The sequence below is a fragment of the Pleurodeles waltl genome, chromosome 3_1 (assembly GCF_031143425.1).
Source record: "Pleurodeles waltl isolate 20211129_DDA chromosome 3_1, aPleWal1.hap1.20221129, whole genome shotgun sequence".
In the NCBI taxonomy this organism is placed as follows: Eukaryota; Metazoa; Chordata; class Amphibia; order Caudata; family Salamandridae; genus Pleurodeles; species Pleurodeles waltl.
The window spans coordinates 8,740,340-8,759,383 of record NC_090440.1 but is presented as its reverse complement, the minus strand read 5'-3'; the positions used below and the strand labels follow the sequence as shown (position 1 = coordinate 8,759,383).

The window sequence follows — 19,044 nt, the reverse complement described above, 5'->3', positions numbered from 1 at the left end:
ATGCCTACAGGGCTCATCTCCATCCAAGACAGGCCTGCTAAGTATGTGCCTCTATGGGGACATGTATGTGAGTGCACATTGCCCGGAGGACACAGGCCTGGTAGGTATGTGCCTTAGTGGGGACATGTATGTGATTGCACATTGCCCGGAGGACACGCATGTGTGTGGGGCTCATCCTCCATCCAGGACAGGCCTGCTGGGTATGTGCCTCTGTGGGGACATGTATGTGAGTGCACATTTCCCAGAGGACACGCATGCCTAGAGTGCTCACCTCCATCCAGGACAGGCCTGCTAGGTATGTACCTGTATGGGGACATGTATGTGAGTGCACATTGTCCAGAGGACACACACATGTGTAGGGCTCATCTCCATCCAGGACAGGCCTGCTAGGTATGTGCCTCTGTGGGGACATGTGTGTGAGTGCACATTGCTCGGAGGACACAGGCCTGGTAGGTATGTGCCTTAGTGGGGACATGTATGTGAGTGCACATTGCCCTGAGGACACAGGCCTGCTAGGTATGTACCTCTGTGGGGACATGTATGTCAGTGTACATTGCCTGGAAGACATGCATGAGTGCAGGACTCATCCTCCATCCAGGACAGGCCTGCTGAGTATGTGCCTCTGTGGGGACATGTATGTCAGTGTACATTGCCTGGAGGACACGTGTGAGTGCAGGACTAATCCTCCATACAGGAAAGGCCTACTGCGTATGTGCCTTAGTGGGGACATGTATGTGAGTGCACATTGCCCGGAGGACACAGGCCTGGTAGGTATGTGCCTCTGTGGGGACATGTATGTGAGTGCACATTTCCCGGAGGACAACATGCTTATATGGCTCGTTCTCCCAGAAGTTTGGCCACCATGGCGCAGAGAAGCCTCTGCCCTGGTCACACTGAAGGTCCGCATGTCAGTCGGGCAGGCGGACGGTCATGTATCGCCACAGAGCCGGAGTATACATACCGCCAACACATATACCACCCCCCTTACTCCTTTATAGCTCAGCCATGCATGGATCTCACTCCTTTAATGTTTCATGTTCGTTATGGCTCTCAGTTCCTCATAGCTCCCAAGCCTTTCAATTTCTCAGTGCTTTCACCATGCACTGATGTATCCGTCACTCTGCCCTGTAATGCCGTCTTTACCCGCACTCTGCCTGTAATGCTGTCTTTGACCGCACTCTGCCCTGTAATGCCGTCTTTACTCTCACTCTGCCCTGTAATGCCGTCTTTACCCGCACTCTGCCTGTAATGCTGTCTTTAACCGCATTCTGCCCTGTAATGCCGTCTTTAACCGCACTCTGCCCTGTAATGCCGTCTTTAACCGCACACTGCCCTGTAATGCCGTCTTTACCCTCACTCTGCCCTGTAATGCCGTCTTTAACCGCACTCTGCCCTGTAATGGCGTCTTTAACCACACTCTGCCCTGTAATGCCGTCTTTACCCGCACTCTGCCCTGTAATGCCGTCTTTACCCGCACTCTGCCCTGTAATACTGTCTTTAACCACACTCTGCCCTGTAATGCTGTCTTTAGCCGCACTCTGCCTGTAATGCTGTCTTTACCCGCACTCTGCCCTGTAATGCCGTCTTTACCCGCACTCTGCCCTGTAATGCCGTCTTTACCCGCACTCTGCCCTGTAATACTGTCTTTAACCACACTCTGCCCTGTAATGCTGTCTTTAGCCGCACTCTGCCTGTAATGCTGTCTTTACCCGCACTCTGCCCTGAAATGCTGTCTTTACCCGCACTCTGCCCTGTAATGCTGTCTTTACCCGCACTCTGCCCTGTAATGTTGTCTTTAACGCACTATGCCTTGTAATGCTGTCTTTACCCGCACTACGCCCTGTAATGCTTTCGTTTACCGCACTCCGTGCTGTAATGCTGTCTCTTACGTCAGTCCGGCCTGTAATGCTGTCTCTTACCGCACTCTGCCCTGTAATGCTGTCTTTTCCCACACTCTGTCCTGTAATGCTGTCTTTAGCCGCACTCTGCCCTGTAATGCTATCTTTTACTGCACTCTGTCCTGTAATGCTGTCTTTTACCGCACTCCGCCCTGTAATGCTGTCTTTACCCGCACTCTGCCGGTAATGCTATCTTTTACTGCACTCTGTCCTGTAATGCTGTGTTTACCCGCACTCTGCCTGTAATGCCGTCTTTACCCGCACTCTGCCCTGTAATGCTGTCTTTACCCACACTCTGTCATGTAATGCTGTCTCCTACCGCACTCCGCCTTGTAATGCTGTCTTTACCCGCACTCTGCCCTGTAATGCTGTCTTTACCCGCACTCTGCCTGTAATGCCATCTTTTACCGCTCTCTGCCCTGTAATGCTGTGTTTACCTGCACTCTGCCTGTAATGCTGTCTTTACCCACACTCTGCCTGTAATGCTGTGTTTACCTGCACTCTGCCATGTAATGCTGTCTTTACCCGCACTCTGCCATGTAATGCTGTCTTTAATTGCACTCTGCCCTGTAATGCTGTCTTTTACCGCACTCTGCCCTGTAATGCTGTCTTTTACTGCACTCTGCCTGTAATGCTGTCTTTACCCGCAGTCTGCCATGTAATGCTGTCTTTACCCACACTCTGTCCTGTAATGCCGTCTTTACCCGCACTCTGTCCTTTAATGCTGTCTTTACCCGCACTCTGTCCTGTATTGCTGTCTTTACCCGCACTCTGCCTGTAATGCCGTGTGTACCCGCACTCTGTCCTGTAATGCCGTCTTTACCCGCACTCTGTCCTGTAATGCCGTCTTTACCCGCACGCTGCCCTGTAATGCTGTCTTTACCCGCACTCTGCCTGTAATGCCATCTTTTTCCGCACTCTGCCCTGTAATGCTGTGTTTACCCACACTCTGCCTGTAATGCTGTCTTTACCCACACTCTGCCTGTAATGCTGTGTTTACCCGCACTCTGCCATGTAATGCTGTCTTTACCCGCACTCTGCCATGTAATGCTGTCTTTAATTGCACTCTGCCCTGTAATGCTGTCTTTTACCGCACTCTGCCCGGTAATGCTGTCTTTTACTGCACTCTGCCTGTAATGCTGTCTTTACCCGCAGTCTGCCATGTAATGCTGTCTTTACCCGCACTCTGTCCTGTAATGCCGTCTTTACCCACACTCTGTCCTTTAATGCTGTCTTTACCCGCACTCTGTCCTGTATTACTGTCTTTACCCGCACTCTGCCTGTAATGCTGTCTTTACCCGCACTCTCCCTGTAATGCCGTGTGTACCCGCACTCTGTCCTGTAATGCCGTCTTTACCCGCACTCTGTCCTGTAATGCCGTCTTTACCCGCACGCTGTCCTGTAATGCTGTCTTTACCCGCTCTCTGCCTGTAATGCTGTCTTTACCCGCACTCTGCCTGTAATGCTGTGTGTACCCGCACTCTATCCTGTAATGCTGTGTTTACCCGCACTCTGCCTGTAATGCTGTCTTTACCCGCAATCTGCCTGTAATGCTGTCTTTACCCGCACTCTGTCCTGTAATGCTGTGTTTACCCACACTCTGCCTGTAATGCTGTCTTTACCCGCACTCTGTCCTGTAATGCTGTGTTTACCCGCACTCTGCCTGTAATGCTGTCTTTACTCGCACTCTGACTGTAATGCCGTCTTTACCCGCACTCTGCCCTGTAATGCTGTGTTTAACCGCACTCTGCCTGTAATGCTGTCTTTACCCGCACTCTGCCTGTAATGTTGTGTTTACCCGCACTCTGCCATGTAATGCTGTCTTTACCCGCACTCTGCCATGTAATGCTGTCTTTAATTGCACTCTGCCCTGTAATGCGGTCTTTTACCGCACTCTGCCCTGTAATGCTGTCTTTTACTGCACTCTGCCTGTAATGCTGTCTTTACCCGCAGTCTGCCATGTAATGCTGTCTTTACCCACACTCTGTCCTGTAATGCCATCTTTACCCGCACTCTGTCCTGTAATGCCGTCTTTACCCGCACTCTGTCCTGTAATGCTGTCTTTACCCGCACTCTGCCTGTAATGCCGTGTGTACCCGCACTCTGTCCTGTAATGGCGTCTTTACCCGCACTCTGTCCTGTAATGCCGTGTTTACCCGCACGCTGCCCTGTAATGCTGTCTTTACCCGCACTCTGCCTGTAATGCTGTCTTTACCCGCACTCTGCCTGTAATGCTGTGTGTACCCGCACTCTGTCCTGTAATGCTGTGTTTACCCGCACTCTGCCTGTAATGCTGTCTTTACCCGCACTCTGCCTGTAATGCTGTCTTTACCTGCACTCTGTCCTGTAATGCTGTGTTTACCCACACTCTGCCTGTAATGCTGTCTTTACCCGCACTCTGTCCTGTAATGCTGTGTTTACCCGCACTCTGCCTGTAATGCTGTCTTTACTCGCACTCTGACTGTAATGCCGTCTTTACCCGCACTCTGCCCTGTAATGCTGTCTTTACCCGCACTCTGTCCTGTAATGCTGTGTTTACCCGCACTCTGCCTGTAATGCTGTCTTTACCCGCATTCCGCCCTGTAATTCTGTCTTTACCCGCACTCTGCCTGTAATGCTGTGTTTACCCGCACTCTGCCTGTAATGCTGTCTTTACCCGCACTCTGTCGTGTAATGCTGTGTTTACCCGCACTCTGCCTGTAATGCTGTCTTTACCCGCACTCTGTCCTGTAATTCTGTCTTTACCCGCACTCTGCCCTGTAATGCTGTCTTTACCCACACTCTGTCCTGTAATGCTGTCTCCTACCGCACTCCGCCTTGTAATGCTGTCTTTACCCGCACTCTGCCCTGTAATGCTGTCTTTACCCGCACTCTGCCTGTAATGCCATCTTTTACCGCACTCTGCCCTGTAATGCTGTGTTTACCTGCACTCTGCCTGTAATGCTGTCTTTACCCACACTCTGCCTGTAATGCTGTGTTTACCCGCACTCTGCCATGTAATGCTGTCTTTACCCGCACTCTGCCATGTAATGCTGTCTTTAATTGCACTCTGCCCTGTAATGCTGTCTTTTACCGCACTCTGCCCTGTAATGCTGTCTTTTACTGCACTCTGCCTGTAATGCTGTCTTTACCCGCAGTCTGCCATGTAATGCTGTCTTTACCCGCACTCTGTCCTGTAATGCCGTCTTTACCCGCACTCTGTCCTTTAATGCTGTCTTTACCCGCACTCTGTCCTGTATTGCTGTCTTTACCCGCACTCTGCCTGTAATGCCGTGTTTACCCGCACTCTGTCCTGTAATGCCGTCTTTACCCGCACTCTGTCCTGTAATGCCGTCTTTACCCGCACGCTGCCCTGTAATGCTGTCTTTACCCGCACTCTGCCTGTAATGCCATCTTTTTCCGCACTCTGCCCTGTAATGCTGTGTTTACCCACACTCTGCCTGTAATGCTGTCTTTACCCACACTCTGCCTGTAATGCTGTGTTTACCCGCACTCTGCCATGTAATGCTGTCTTTAATTGCACTCTGCCCTGTAATGCTGTCTTTTACCGCACTCTGCCCGGTAATGCTGTCTTTTACTGCACTCTGCCTGTAATGCTGTCTTTACCCGCAGTCTGCCATGTAATGCTGTCTTTACCCGCACTCTGTCCTGTAATGCCGTCTTTACCCGCACTCTGTCCTTTAATGCTGTCTTTACCCGCACTCTGTCCTGTATTGCTGTCTTTACCCGCACTGTGCCTGTAATGCTGTCTTTACCCGCACTCTCCCTGTAATGCCGTGTGTACCCGCACTCTGTCCTGTAATGCCGTCTTTACCCGCACTCTGTCCTGTAATGCCGTCTTTACCCGCACGCTGTCCTGTAATGCTGTCTTTACCCGCTCTCTGCCTGTAATGCTGTCTTTACCCGCACTCTGCCTGTAATGCTGTGTGTACCCGCACTCTATCCTGTAATGCTGTGTTTACCCGCACTCTGCCTGTAATGCTGTCTTTACCCGCAATCTGCCTGTAATGCTGTCTTTACCCGCACTCTGTCCTGTAATGCTGTGTTTACCCACACTCTGCCTGTAATGCTGTCTTTACCCGCACTCTGTCCTGTAATGCTGTGTTTACCCGCACTCTGCCTGTAATGCTGTCTTTACTCGCACTCTGACTGTAATGCCGTCTTTACCCGCACTCTGCCCTGTAATGCTGTGTTTAACCGCACTCTGCCTGTAATGCTGTCTTTACCCGCACTCTGCCTGTAATGCTGTGTTTACCCGCACTCTGCCATGTAATGCTGTCTTTACCCGCACTCTGCCATGTAATGCTGTCTTTAATTGCACTCTGCCCTGTAATGCGGTCTTTTACCGCACTCTGCCCTGCAATGCTGTCTTTTACTGCACTCTGCCTGTAATGCTGTCTTTACCCGCAGTCTGCCATGTAATGCTGTCTTTACCCACACTCTGTCCTGTAATGCCATCTTTACCCGCACTCTGTCCTGTAATGCCGTCTTTACCCGCACTCTGTCCTGTAATGCTGTCTTTACCCGCACTCTGCCTGTAATGCCGTGTGTACCCGCACTCTGTCCTGTAATGGCGTCTTTACCCGCACTCTGTCCTGTAATGCCGTGTTTACCTGCACGCTGCCCTGTAATGCTGTCTTTACCCGCACTCTGCCTGTAATGCTGTCTTTACCCGCACTCTGCCTGTAATGCTGTGTGTACCCGCACTCTGTCCTGTAATGCTGTGTTTACCCGCACTCTGCCTGTAATGCTGTCTTTACCTGCACTCTGTCCTGTAATGCTGTGTTTACCCACACTCTGCCTGTAATGCTGTCTTTACCTGCACTCTGTCCTGTAATGCTGTGTTTACCCACACTCTGCCTGTAATGCTGTCTTTACCCGCACTCTGTCCTGTAATGCTGTGTTTACCCGCACTCTGCCTGTAATGCTGTCTTTACTCGCACTCTGACTGTAATGCCGTCTTTACCCGCACTCTGCCCTGTAATGCTGTCTTTACCCGCACTCTGTCCTGTAATGCTGTGTTTACCCGCACTCTGCCTGTAATGCTGTCTTTACCCGCATTCCGCCCTGTAATTCTGTCTTTACCCGCACTCTGCCTGTAATGCTGTGTTTACCCGCACTGTGCCTGTAATGCTGTCTTTACCCGCACTCTGTCGTGTAATGCTGTGTGTACCCGCACTCTGCCTGTAATGCTGTCTTTACCCGCACTCTGTCCTGTAATTCTGTCTTTACCCGCACTCTGCCTGTAATGCCGTCTTTACCCGCACTCTGCCTGTAATGCTGTCTTTACCCGCACTCTGTCCTGTAATTCTGTCTTTACCCGCACTCTGCCTGTAATGCCGTCTTTACACTCTCCTCTCCCTGCCCCAGTTTGGGGGTATCTGCCCTCTTTGGGGTCTCCCCTGTTGGGGCGCCTGCTGCTGGTGAACCCCCCGGCCGCAGACCCTCACCCACTATCTGGATGCTGATGGAGGCCTGGTCGTCCATGTTCTCGATCTGTAGCGCCACGGAGTACTGGCCGGAGTCTGGGCGCTCGGCCTTGCGGATGAAGAGGATGGTGTCCGAGTCGCTGTTCCGGATCCCCACCTGCTTGGGGTTGATGGGCGCCCCGTCCTTCGTCCAGGTCACCTGCGGCCTCGGCTTGCCCTGGAAGACAGACGCGGGGTGTGATCTTGGGCAGACACCAGGGGCTGAGCATCTCACACTGAGCATCTCACACTGAGCATCTCACACTGAGGATGTGTCTCTGGTAGAGGAGCTGCAGAGTGTCGCTCAGCGCTCCTTCACGCACCCCTCGCCTCTTGGCGCTTTGGTGCAGAGGTTGGCTGCTGCTGTGTGCTGCGCCCTGGACAGGGATATCTGGGGTTCGGGGGTCCGGGGGCCCTTGGGATGCCCTGCTCCAATGAGTGAGTGTGATGAGGCCCGGATGTAGGGGTCTACCTACAGATGGGGCGTGTACAGAGGGATCCTGTGTGGGAGGGCATGTCTTCGGGGTCTCTGGGGGTGTATTGGGGCTCGCTGGGGTCCCCACCCTGCTGGAGAGGGGGCCGGGTAAAGTACCTCTTGGCCTCAGCTGTGGCCCCATCTTGTCTCCATCACCCGGCTGGGTCCAGGGTCCACCTCATGTGGGGTCCCCAGCAGTACCTGGCCCTGTGAGGGCCCCTGTACCCAGGGCTCCCCGCACCCGTGTGAGCATCCCTCTCACAACGACAGGGTCACATCCCTCTCACAACGACAGGGTCACATCCCTCTCACAACGACAGGGTCACATCCCTCTCACAACAACAGGGTCACATCCCTCTCACAACGACAGGGTCACATCCCTCTCACAACGACAGGGAGCACATCCCGCTCACAACGACAGGGTCACATCCCTCTCACAACGACAGGGTCACATCCCTCTCACAACGACAGGAGCACATCCCTCTCACAACGACAGGGTCACATCCCTCTCACAACGACAGGGTCACGTCCCTCTCACAACGACAGGAGCACATCCCTCTCACAACGACAGGGTCACATCCCTCTCACAACAACAGGGTCACATCCCTCTCACAACGACAGGGAGCACATCCCGCTCACAACGACAGGGTCACATCCCTCTCACAACGACAGGGTCACATCCCTCTCACAACGACAGGAGCACATCCCTCTCACAACGACAGGGTCACATCCCTCTCACAACGACAGGGTCACATCCCTCTCACAACGACAGGGGCACATCCCGCTCACAACGACAGGAGCACATCCCGCTCACAACGACAGGGTCACATCCCTCTCACAACGACAGGGTCACATCCCTCTCACAACGACAGGAGCACATCCCGCTCACAACGACAGGGTCACGTCCCTCTCACAACGACAGGGTCACATCCCTCTCACAACAACAGGGTCACATCCCTCTCACAACGACAGGGTCACATCCCTCTCACAACGACAGGGTCACATCCCTCTCACAACGACAGGGTCACATCCCTCTCACAACAACAGGGTCACATCCCTCTCACAACGACAGGGTCACATCCCTCTCACAACGACAGGGAGCACATCCCGCTCACAACGACAGGGTCACATCCCTCTCACAACGACAGGGTCACATCCCTCTCACAACGACAGGAGCACATCCCTCTCACAACGACAGGGTCACATCCCTCTCACAACGACAGGGTCACGTCCCTCTCACAACGACAGGAGCACATCCCTCTCACAACGACAGGGTCACATCCCTCTCACAACAACAGGGTCACATCCCTCTCACAACGACAGGGAGCACATCCCGCTCACAACGACAGGGTCACATCCCTCTCACAACGACAGGGTCACATCCCTCTCACAACGACAGGAGCACATCCCTCTCACAACGACAGGGTCACATCCCTCTCACAACGACAGGGTCACATCCCTCTCACAACGACAGGGGCACATCCCGCTCACAACGACAGGAGCACATCCCGCTCACAACGACAGGGTCACATCCCTCTCACAACGACAGGGTCACATCCCTCTCACAACGACAGGAGCACATCCCGCTCACAACGACAGGGTCACGTCCCTCTCACAACGACAGGGTCACATCCCTCTCACAACCACAGGGTCACATCCCTCTCACAACCACAGGGTCACATCCCGCTCACAACGACAGGAGCACATCCCTCTCACAACGACAGGGTCACATCCCTCTCACAACCACAGGGTCACATCCCTCTCACAACCACAGGGTCACATCCCTCTCACAACGACAGGAGCACATCCCGCTCACAACAACAGGGTCACATCCCTCTCACAACGACAGGGTCACATCCCTCTCACAACGACAGGGTCACATCCCTCTCACAACGACAGGAGCACATCCCTCTCACAACGACAGGGTCACATCCCTCTCACAACGACAGGGTCACATCCCTCTCACAACGACAGGGTCACGTCCCTCTCACAACGACAGGGTCACGTCCCTCTCACAACGACAGGAGCACGTCCCTCTCACAACGACAGGAGCATATCCCTCTCACAACGACAGGAGCACATCCCTCTCACAACGACAGGGTCACATCCCTCTCACAACGACAGGAGCACATCCCTCTCACAACGACAGGAGCATATCCCGCTCACAAAGACAGGAGCACATCCCTCTCACAACGACAGGAGCACATCCCTCTCACAACGACAGGGTCACGTCCCTCTCACAACGACAGGGTCACGTCCCTCTCACAACGACAGGAGCACATCCCTCTCACAACGACAGGGACACATCCCTCTCACAACGACAGGAGCACATCCCTCTCACAACGACAGGGACACATCCCTCTCACAACGACAGGAGCACGTCCCTCTCACAACGACAAGGTCACGTCCCTCTCACAACGACAGGAGCACATCCCTCTCACAACGACATGGTCACATCCCTCTCACAACGACAGGGTCACATCCCTCTCACAACGACAGGGTCACATCCCGCTCACAAAGACAGGAGCACATCCCGCTCACAAAGACAGGGTCACATCCCTCTCACAACGACAGGAGCACATCCCTCTCACAACGACAGGGACACGTCCCTCTCACAACGACAGGGTCACGTCCCTCTCACAACGACAGGGTCAAACGACAGGGACACGTCCCTCTCATAACGACAGGGTCACGTCCCTCTCACAACGACAGGGACACGTCCCTCTCACAACGACAGGGTCATGTCCCTCTCACAACGACAGGGTCACGTCCCTCTCACAACGACAGGGACACGTCCCTCTCACAACGACAGGGTCACGTCCCTCTCACAACGACAGGGTCACGTCCCTCTCACAACGACAGGGACACATCCCTCTCACAACGACAGGAGCACGTCCCTCTCACAACGACAGGGACACATCCCTCTCACAACGACAGGAGCACGTCCCTCTCACAACGACAGGGTCACATCCCTCTCACAACGACAGGGTCACGTCCCTCTCACAACGACAGGGTCACGTCCCTCTCACAACGACAGGAGCACGTCCCTCTCACAACGACAGGAGCATATCCCTCTCACAACGACAGGAGCACATCCCTCTCACAACGACAGGGTCACATCCCTCTCACAACGACAGGAGCACATCCCTCTCACAACGACAGGAGCATATCCCGCTCACAAAGACAGGAGCACATCCCTCTCACAACGACAGGAGCACATCCCTCTCACAACGACAGGGTCACGTCCCTCTCACAACGACAGGGTCACGTCCCTCTCACAACGACAGGAGCACATCCCTCTCACAACGACAGGGACACATCCCTCTCACAACGACAGGAGCACATCCCTCTCACAACGACAGGGACACATCCCTCTCACAACGACAGGAGCACGTCCCTCTCACAACGACAAGGTCACATCCCTCTCACAACGACAGGAGCACATCCCTCTCACAACGACATGGTCACATCCCTCTCACAACGACAGGGTCACATCCCTCTCACAACGACAGGGTCACATCCCGCTCACAAAGACAGGAGCACATCCCGCTCACAAAGACAGGGTCACATCCCTCTCACAACGACAGGAGCACATCCCTCTCACAACGACAGGGACACGTCCCTCTCACAACGACAGGGTCACGTCCCTCTCACAACGACAGGGTCAAACGACAGGGACACGTCCCTCTCATAACGACAGGGTCACGTCCCTCTCACAACGACAGGGACACGTCCCTCTCACAACGACAGGGTCATGTCCCTCTCACAACGACAGGGTCACGTCCCTCTCACAACGACAGGGACACGTCCCTCTCACAACGACAGGGTCACGTCCCTCTCACAACGACAGGGTCACGTCCCTCTCACAACGACAGGGACACATCCCTCTCACAACGACAGGAGCACGTCCCTCTCACAACGACAGGGACACATCCCTCTCACAACGACAGGAGCACGTCCCTCTCACAACGACAAGGTCACATCCCTCTCACAACGACAGGAGCACATCCCTCTCACAACGACAGGGTCACATCCCTCTCACAACGACAGGGACACGTCCCTCTCACAACGACAGGGTCACATCCCTCTCACAACGACAGGGTCACATCCCTCTCACAACGACAGGGACACGTCCCTCTCACAACGACAGGGACACATCCCTCTCACAAAGACAGGAGCACATCCCTCTCACAACGACAGGAGCACATCCCTCTCACAACGACAGGGACACGTCCCTCTCACAACGACAGGGTCACATCCCTCTCACAACGACAGGGACACGTCCCTCTCACAACGACAGGGTCACATCCCTCTCACAACGACAGGGTCACATCCCTCTCACAACGACAGGAGCACATCCCTCTCACAACGACAGGGTCACATCCCTCTCCCAACGACAGGGACACATCCCTCTCACAACGACAGGAGCACATCCCTCTCACAACAACATGGTCACATCCCTCTCACAACGACAGGAGCACGTTCCTCTCACAACGACAGGGTCACATCCCTCTCACAACGACAGGAGCACATCCCGCTCACAAAGACAGGAGCACATCCCTCTCACAACGACAGGGTCACATCCCTCTCACAACGACAGGGACACGTCCCTCTCACAACGACAGGAGCACATCCCTCTCACAACGACAGGGACACATCCCTCTCACAACGACAGGGACACGTCCCTCTCACAACGACAGGAGCACATCCCTCTCACAACGTCAGGGTCACATCCCTCTCACAACGACAGGGTCACATCCCTCTCACAACGACAGGAGCACATCCCTCTCACAACGACAGGAGCACATCCCTCTCACAACGACAGGGACACATCCCTCTCACAACGACAGGAGCACATCCCTCTCACAACGACAGGGTCACATCCCTCTCACAACGACAGGGTCACATCCCTCTCACAGCGACAGGGACACATCCCTCTCACAACGACAGGGACACATCCCTCTCACAACGACAGGGTCACATCCCTCTCACAACGACAGGAGCATATCCCGCTCACAAAGACAGGAGCACATCCCTCTCACAACGACAGGGTCACGTCCCTCTCACAACGACAGGAGCACGTCCCTCTCACAACGACAGGGACACATCCCTCTCACAACGACAGAGACACGTCCATCTCACAACGACAGGGTCACATCCCTCTCACAACGACAGGGACACATCCCTCTCACAACGACAGGGTCACATCCCTCTCACAACGACAGGGTCACATCCCTCTCACAACGACAGGAGCATATCCCGCTCACAACGACAGGAGCACATCCCGCTCACAAAGACAGGAGCACATCCCTCTCACAACGACAGGAGCACATCCCTCTCACAACGACAGGGTCACATCCCTCTCACAACGACAGGAGCACATCCCTCTCACAACGACAGGAGCATATCCCGCTCACAAAGACAGGAGCACATCCCTCTCACAACGACAGGGACACATCCCTCTCACAACGACAGGAGCATGTCCCTCTCACAACGACAGGGACACATCCCTCTCACAACGACAGGAGCACATCCCTCTCACAACGACAGGAGCACATCCCTCTCACAACGACAGGAGCACATCCCTCTCACAACGACAGGAGCATATCCCGCTCACAAAGACAGGAGCACATCCCTCTCACAACGACAGGAGCACATCCCTCTCACAACGACAGGGTCACATCCCTCTCACAACGACAGGAGCACATCCCTCTCACAACGACAGGAGCATATCCCGCTCACAAAGACAGGAGCACATCCCTCTCACAACGACAGGGACACATCCCTCTCACAACGACAGGAGCATGTCCCTCTCACAACGACAGGGTCACATCCCTCTCACAACAACAGGAGCACATCCCTCTCACAACGACAGGAGCACGTCCCTCTCACAACGACAGGGACACATCCTTCTCACAACGACAAGGTCACATCCCTCTCACAACGACAGGAGCACATCCCTCTCACAACGACAGGGACACATCCCTCTCACAATGACAGGGACACCTCCCTCTCACAACGACAGGAGCACATCCCTCTCACAACGACAGGAGCACATCCCTCTCACAGCGACAGGGCCACATCCCTCTCACAGCGACAAGGTCACATCCCTCTCCAACGACAGGAGCACGTCCCTCTCACAACGACAGGGTCACATCCCTCTCACAACGACAAGAGCACATCCCTCTCACAACGACAGGAGCACATCCCTCTCACAACGACAGGAGCACATCCCTCTCACAACGACAGGAGCATATCCCGCTCACAAAGACAGGAGCACATCCCTCTCACAACGACAGGGACACATCCCTCTCACAACGACAGGGACACATCCCTCTCACAACGACAGGAGCACATCCCTCTCACAACGACAGGAGCACATCCCTCTCACAACGACAGGGTCACATCCCCACATCCCTCTCACAACGACAGGGACACATCCCTCTCACAACGACAGGAGCACATCCCTCTCACAACGACAGGAGCACATCCCTCTCACAACGACAGGGTCACATCCCTCTCACAATGACAGGGACACCTCTCCCTCACAACGACAGGATCACATCCCTCTCACAACGACAGGAGCACATCCCTCTCACAACGACAGGAGCATATCCCGCTCACAAAGACAGGAGCACATCCCTCTCACAATGACAGGGACACATCCCTCTCACAACGACAGGAGCACGTCCCTCTCACAACGACAGGAGCACATCCCTCTCACAACGACAGGAGCATATCCCGCTCACAAAGACAGGAGCACATCCCTCTCACAACGACAGGGACACATCCCTCTCACAACGACAGGAGCACGTCCCTCTCACAACGACAGGAGCACATCCCTCTCACAACGACAGGAGCACATCCCTCTCACAGCGACAGGGCCACATCCCTCTCACAGCGACAAGGTCACGTCCCTCTCCAACGACAGCAGCACGTCCCTCTCACAACGACAGGAGCACATCCCTCTCACAATGACAGGAGCACATCCCTCTCACAGCGACAGGGTCACATCTCTCTCACAGCGACAGGTCCACATCCCTCTCACAGCGACAAGGTCAGATCCCTCTCACAACGACAGGAGCACGTCCCTCTCACAACGACAAGGTCACGTCCATCTCACAACGACAGGAGCACGTCCCTCTCACAACGACAGGAGCACGTCCCTCTCACAACGACAGGGACACATCCTTCTCACAACGACAAGGTCACATCCCTCTCACAACGACAGGAGCACATCCCTCTCACAACGACAAGGTCACATCCCTCTCACAACGACAGGAGCACGTCCCTCTCAGAGCAACAGGGCCACATCCCTCTCACAGCGACAAGGTCACATCCCTCTCACAACGACAGCAGCACGTCCCTCTCACAACGACAGGGTCACATCCCTCTCACAACGACAAGGTCTCATCCCTCTCACAACGACAGGAGCACGTCCCTCTCACAACGACAGGAGCACGTCCCTCTTACGACAGGAGCACGTCCCTCTCACAACAACAGGCACACATCCTTCTCACAACGACAAGGTCACATCCCTCTCACAACGACAGGAGCACGTCCCTCTCACAACGACAAGGTCACATCCCTCTCACAACGACAGGAGCACGTCCCTCTCACAACGACAGGAGCACATCTCTCTCACATCGACAGGAGCACGTCCCTCTCACAACAACAGGAGCACGTCCCTCTCACAACAACAGGGTCACATCCCTCTCACAACGACAGGAGCACGTCCCTCTCACAACGACAGGAGCACGTCCCTCTCACAACGACAGGGACACATCCTTCTCACAACGACAGGAGCACATCTCTCTCACATCGACAGGAGCACGTCCCTCTCACAACAACAGGAGCACGTCCCTCTCACAACAACAGGGTCACATCCCTCTCACAACGACAGGAGCACGTCCCTCTCACAACGACAGGAGCACGTCCCTCTCACAACGACAGGGACACATCCTTCTCACAACGACAGGGTCACATCCCTCTCACAACGACAGAGACACATCCCTCTCACAACGACAGGGTCACACCCCTCTCACAACGACAGGGACACATCCCTCTCACAACGACAGGAGCACATCCCTCTCACAATTACAGGGGTGCCTCTCTCTCACAATGACAGGGACACATCCTTCTCACAACGACAGGGTCACATCCCTCTCACAACGACAGGGTCACATCCCTCTCACAACGACAGGGACACATCCCTCTTACAATGACAGGAGCACATCCCTCTCACAATTACAAGGGTACCTCTCTCTCACAATGAAAGGGACACATCCTTCTCACAACGACAGGGTCACATCCCTCTCACAACGACAGGAGCATATCCCTCTCAAAAAGACAGGAGCACATCTCTCTCACAATGAGAGCGCCACGTCCCTCTCACAATGACAGGGACACATCCCTCTCACAACGACAGGAGCACATCTCTCTCACAGCGACAGGGTCACATCCCTCTCACAAAGACAGGAGCGCATCCCTCTCACAAAGACAGGAGCACACCCCTCTCACAATGACAGGGGCACCTCTCTCTCACAATGACAGGAGCACATCTCTATCACAATGACAGGAGCACATCTCTCTCACAGCGACAGAGTCACATCTTTCTCACAAAGACAGGAGCACATCCCTCTCACAACGACAGGGACACATCCTTCTCACAACAACAGGGTCACATCCCTCTCACAACGACAGAGACACGTCCCTCTCACAACGACAGGGTCACACCCTTCTCACAATGACAGGAACACCTCTCCCTCACAATGACAGGAGCACATCCCTCTCACAACGACAGGAGCACATCCCTCTCACAACGACAGGGTCACATCCCTCTCACAACGACAGGAGCACATCCCTCTCACAACGACAGGAGCATATCCCGCTCACAAAGACAGGAGCACATCCCTCTCACAATGACAGGGACACATCCCTCTCACAACGACAGGAGCACGTCCCTCTCACAACGACAGGGTCACATCCCTCTCACAACAACAGGAGCACATCCCTCTCACAACGACAGGAGCACGTCCCTCTCACAACGACAGGGACACATCCTTCTCACAACGACAAGGTCACATCCCTCTCACAACGACAGGAGCACATCCCTCTCACAACGACAGGGACACATCCCTCTCACAATGACAGGGACACCTCCCTCTCACAACGACAGGAGCACATCCCTCTCACAACGACAGGAGCACATCCCTCTCACAGCGACAGGGCCACATCCCTCTCACAGCGACAAGGTCACATCCCTCTCCAACGACAGGAGCACGTCCCTCTCACAACGACAGGGTCACATCCCTCTCACAACGACAGGAGCACATCCCTATCACAACGACAGGAGCACATCCCTCTCACAGCGACAGGGTCACATCTCTCTCACAGCGACAGGTCCACATCCCTCTCACAGCGACAAGGTCAGATCCCTCTCACAACGACAGGAGCACGTCCCTCTCACAACGACAAGGTCACGTCCATCTCACAACGACAGGAGCACGTCCCTCTCACAACGACAGGAGCACGTCCCTCTCACAACGACAGGGACACATCCTTCTCACAACGACAAGGTCACATCCCTCTCACAACGACAGGAGCACATCCCTCTCACAACGACAAGGTCACATCCCTCTCACAACGACAGGAGCACGTCCCTCTCACAACGACAAGGTCACATCCCTCTCACAACGACAGGAGCACGTCCCTCTCACAACGACAGGAGCACATCCCTCTCACAACGACAGGAGCACGTCCCTCTCACAACGACAGGGACACATCCTTCTCACAACAACAGGGTCACATCCCTCTCACAACGACAGAGACACGTCCCTCTCACAACGACAGGGTCACACCCTTCTCACAACGACAGGGACACATCCCTCTCACAACGACAGGAGCACATCCCTCTCACAATTACAGGGGTACCTCTCTCTCACAATGACAGGGACACATCCTTCTCACAACGACAGGGTCACATCCCTCTCACAACGACAGGGACACATCCCTCTCACAACGACAGGGTCACATCTCTCTCACAGCAACAGGGCCACATCCCTCTCACAGCGACAAGGTCACATCCCTCTCACAACGACAGCAGCACGTCCCTCTCACAACGACAGGGTCACATCCCTCTCACAACGACAAGGTCACATCCCTCTCACAACGACAGGAGCACGTCCCTCTCACAACGACAGGAGCACGTCCCTCTTACGACAGGAGCACGTCCCTCTCACAACAACAGGGACACATCCTTCTCACAACGACAAGGTCACATCCCTCTCACAACGACAGGAGCACATCCCTCTCACAACGACAAGGTCACATCCCTCTCACAACAACAGGAGCACGTCCCTCTCACAACGACAAGGTCACATCCCTCTCACAACGACAGGAGCACGTCCCTCTCACAACGACAGGAGCACATCTCTCTCACATCGACAGGAGCACGTCCCTCTCACAACAACAGGAGCACGTCCCTCTCACAACAACAGGGTCACATCCCTCTCACAACGACAGGAGCACGTCCCTCTCACAACGACAGGGACACATCCTTCTCACAACGACAGGGTCACATCCCTCTCACAACGACAGAGACACATCCCTCTCACAACGACAGGGTCACACCCCTCTCACAACGACAGGGACACATCCCTCTCACAACGACAGGAGCACATCCCTCTCACAATTACAGGGGTACCTCTCTCTCACAATGACAGGGACACATCCTTCTCACAACGACAGGGTCACATCCCTCTCACAACGACAGGGTCACATCCCTCTCACAACGACAGGGACACATCCCTCTTACAACGACAGGAGCACATCCCTCTCACAATTACAGGGGTACCTCTCTCTCACAATGAAAGGGGCACATCCTTCTCACAACGACAGGGTCACATCCCTCTCACAACGACAGGAGCATATCCCTCTCACAAAGACAGGAGCACATCTCTCTCACAATGAGAGCGCCACGTCCCTCTCACAATGACAGGGACACATCCCTCTCACAACGACAGGAGCACATCTCTCTCACAGCGACAGGGTCACATCCCTCTCACAAAGACAGGAGCGCATCCCTCTCAAAAAGACAGGAGCACACCCCTCTCACAATGACAGGGGCACCTCTCTCTCACAATGACAGGAGCACATCTCTATCACAATGACAGAAGCACATCTCTCTCACAGCGACAGAGTC

General features: G+C 54.5%; 1 protein-coding gene across 1 annotated transcript in view; it reads right to left on the bottom strand.

Annotated features, from left to right (window-relative positions):
* The window catches only part of MYBPC3 (myosin binding protein C3), a 337,466-nt gene that overhangs the window by 48,133 nt on the left and 270,289 nt on the right, over positions 1 to 19,044 (bottom strand). Inside the window, exon 29 of the mRNA XM_069221629.1 lies at positions 7,349 to 7,544. Within this exon, the coding sequence (XP_069077730.1) occupies positions 7,349 to 7,544 (196 nt within the window). The remainder of the gene's footprint in view (positions 1 to 7,348; positions 7,545 to 19,044) is intronic.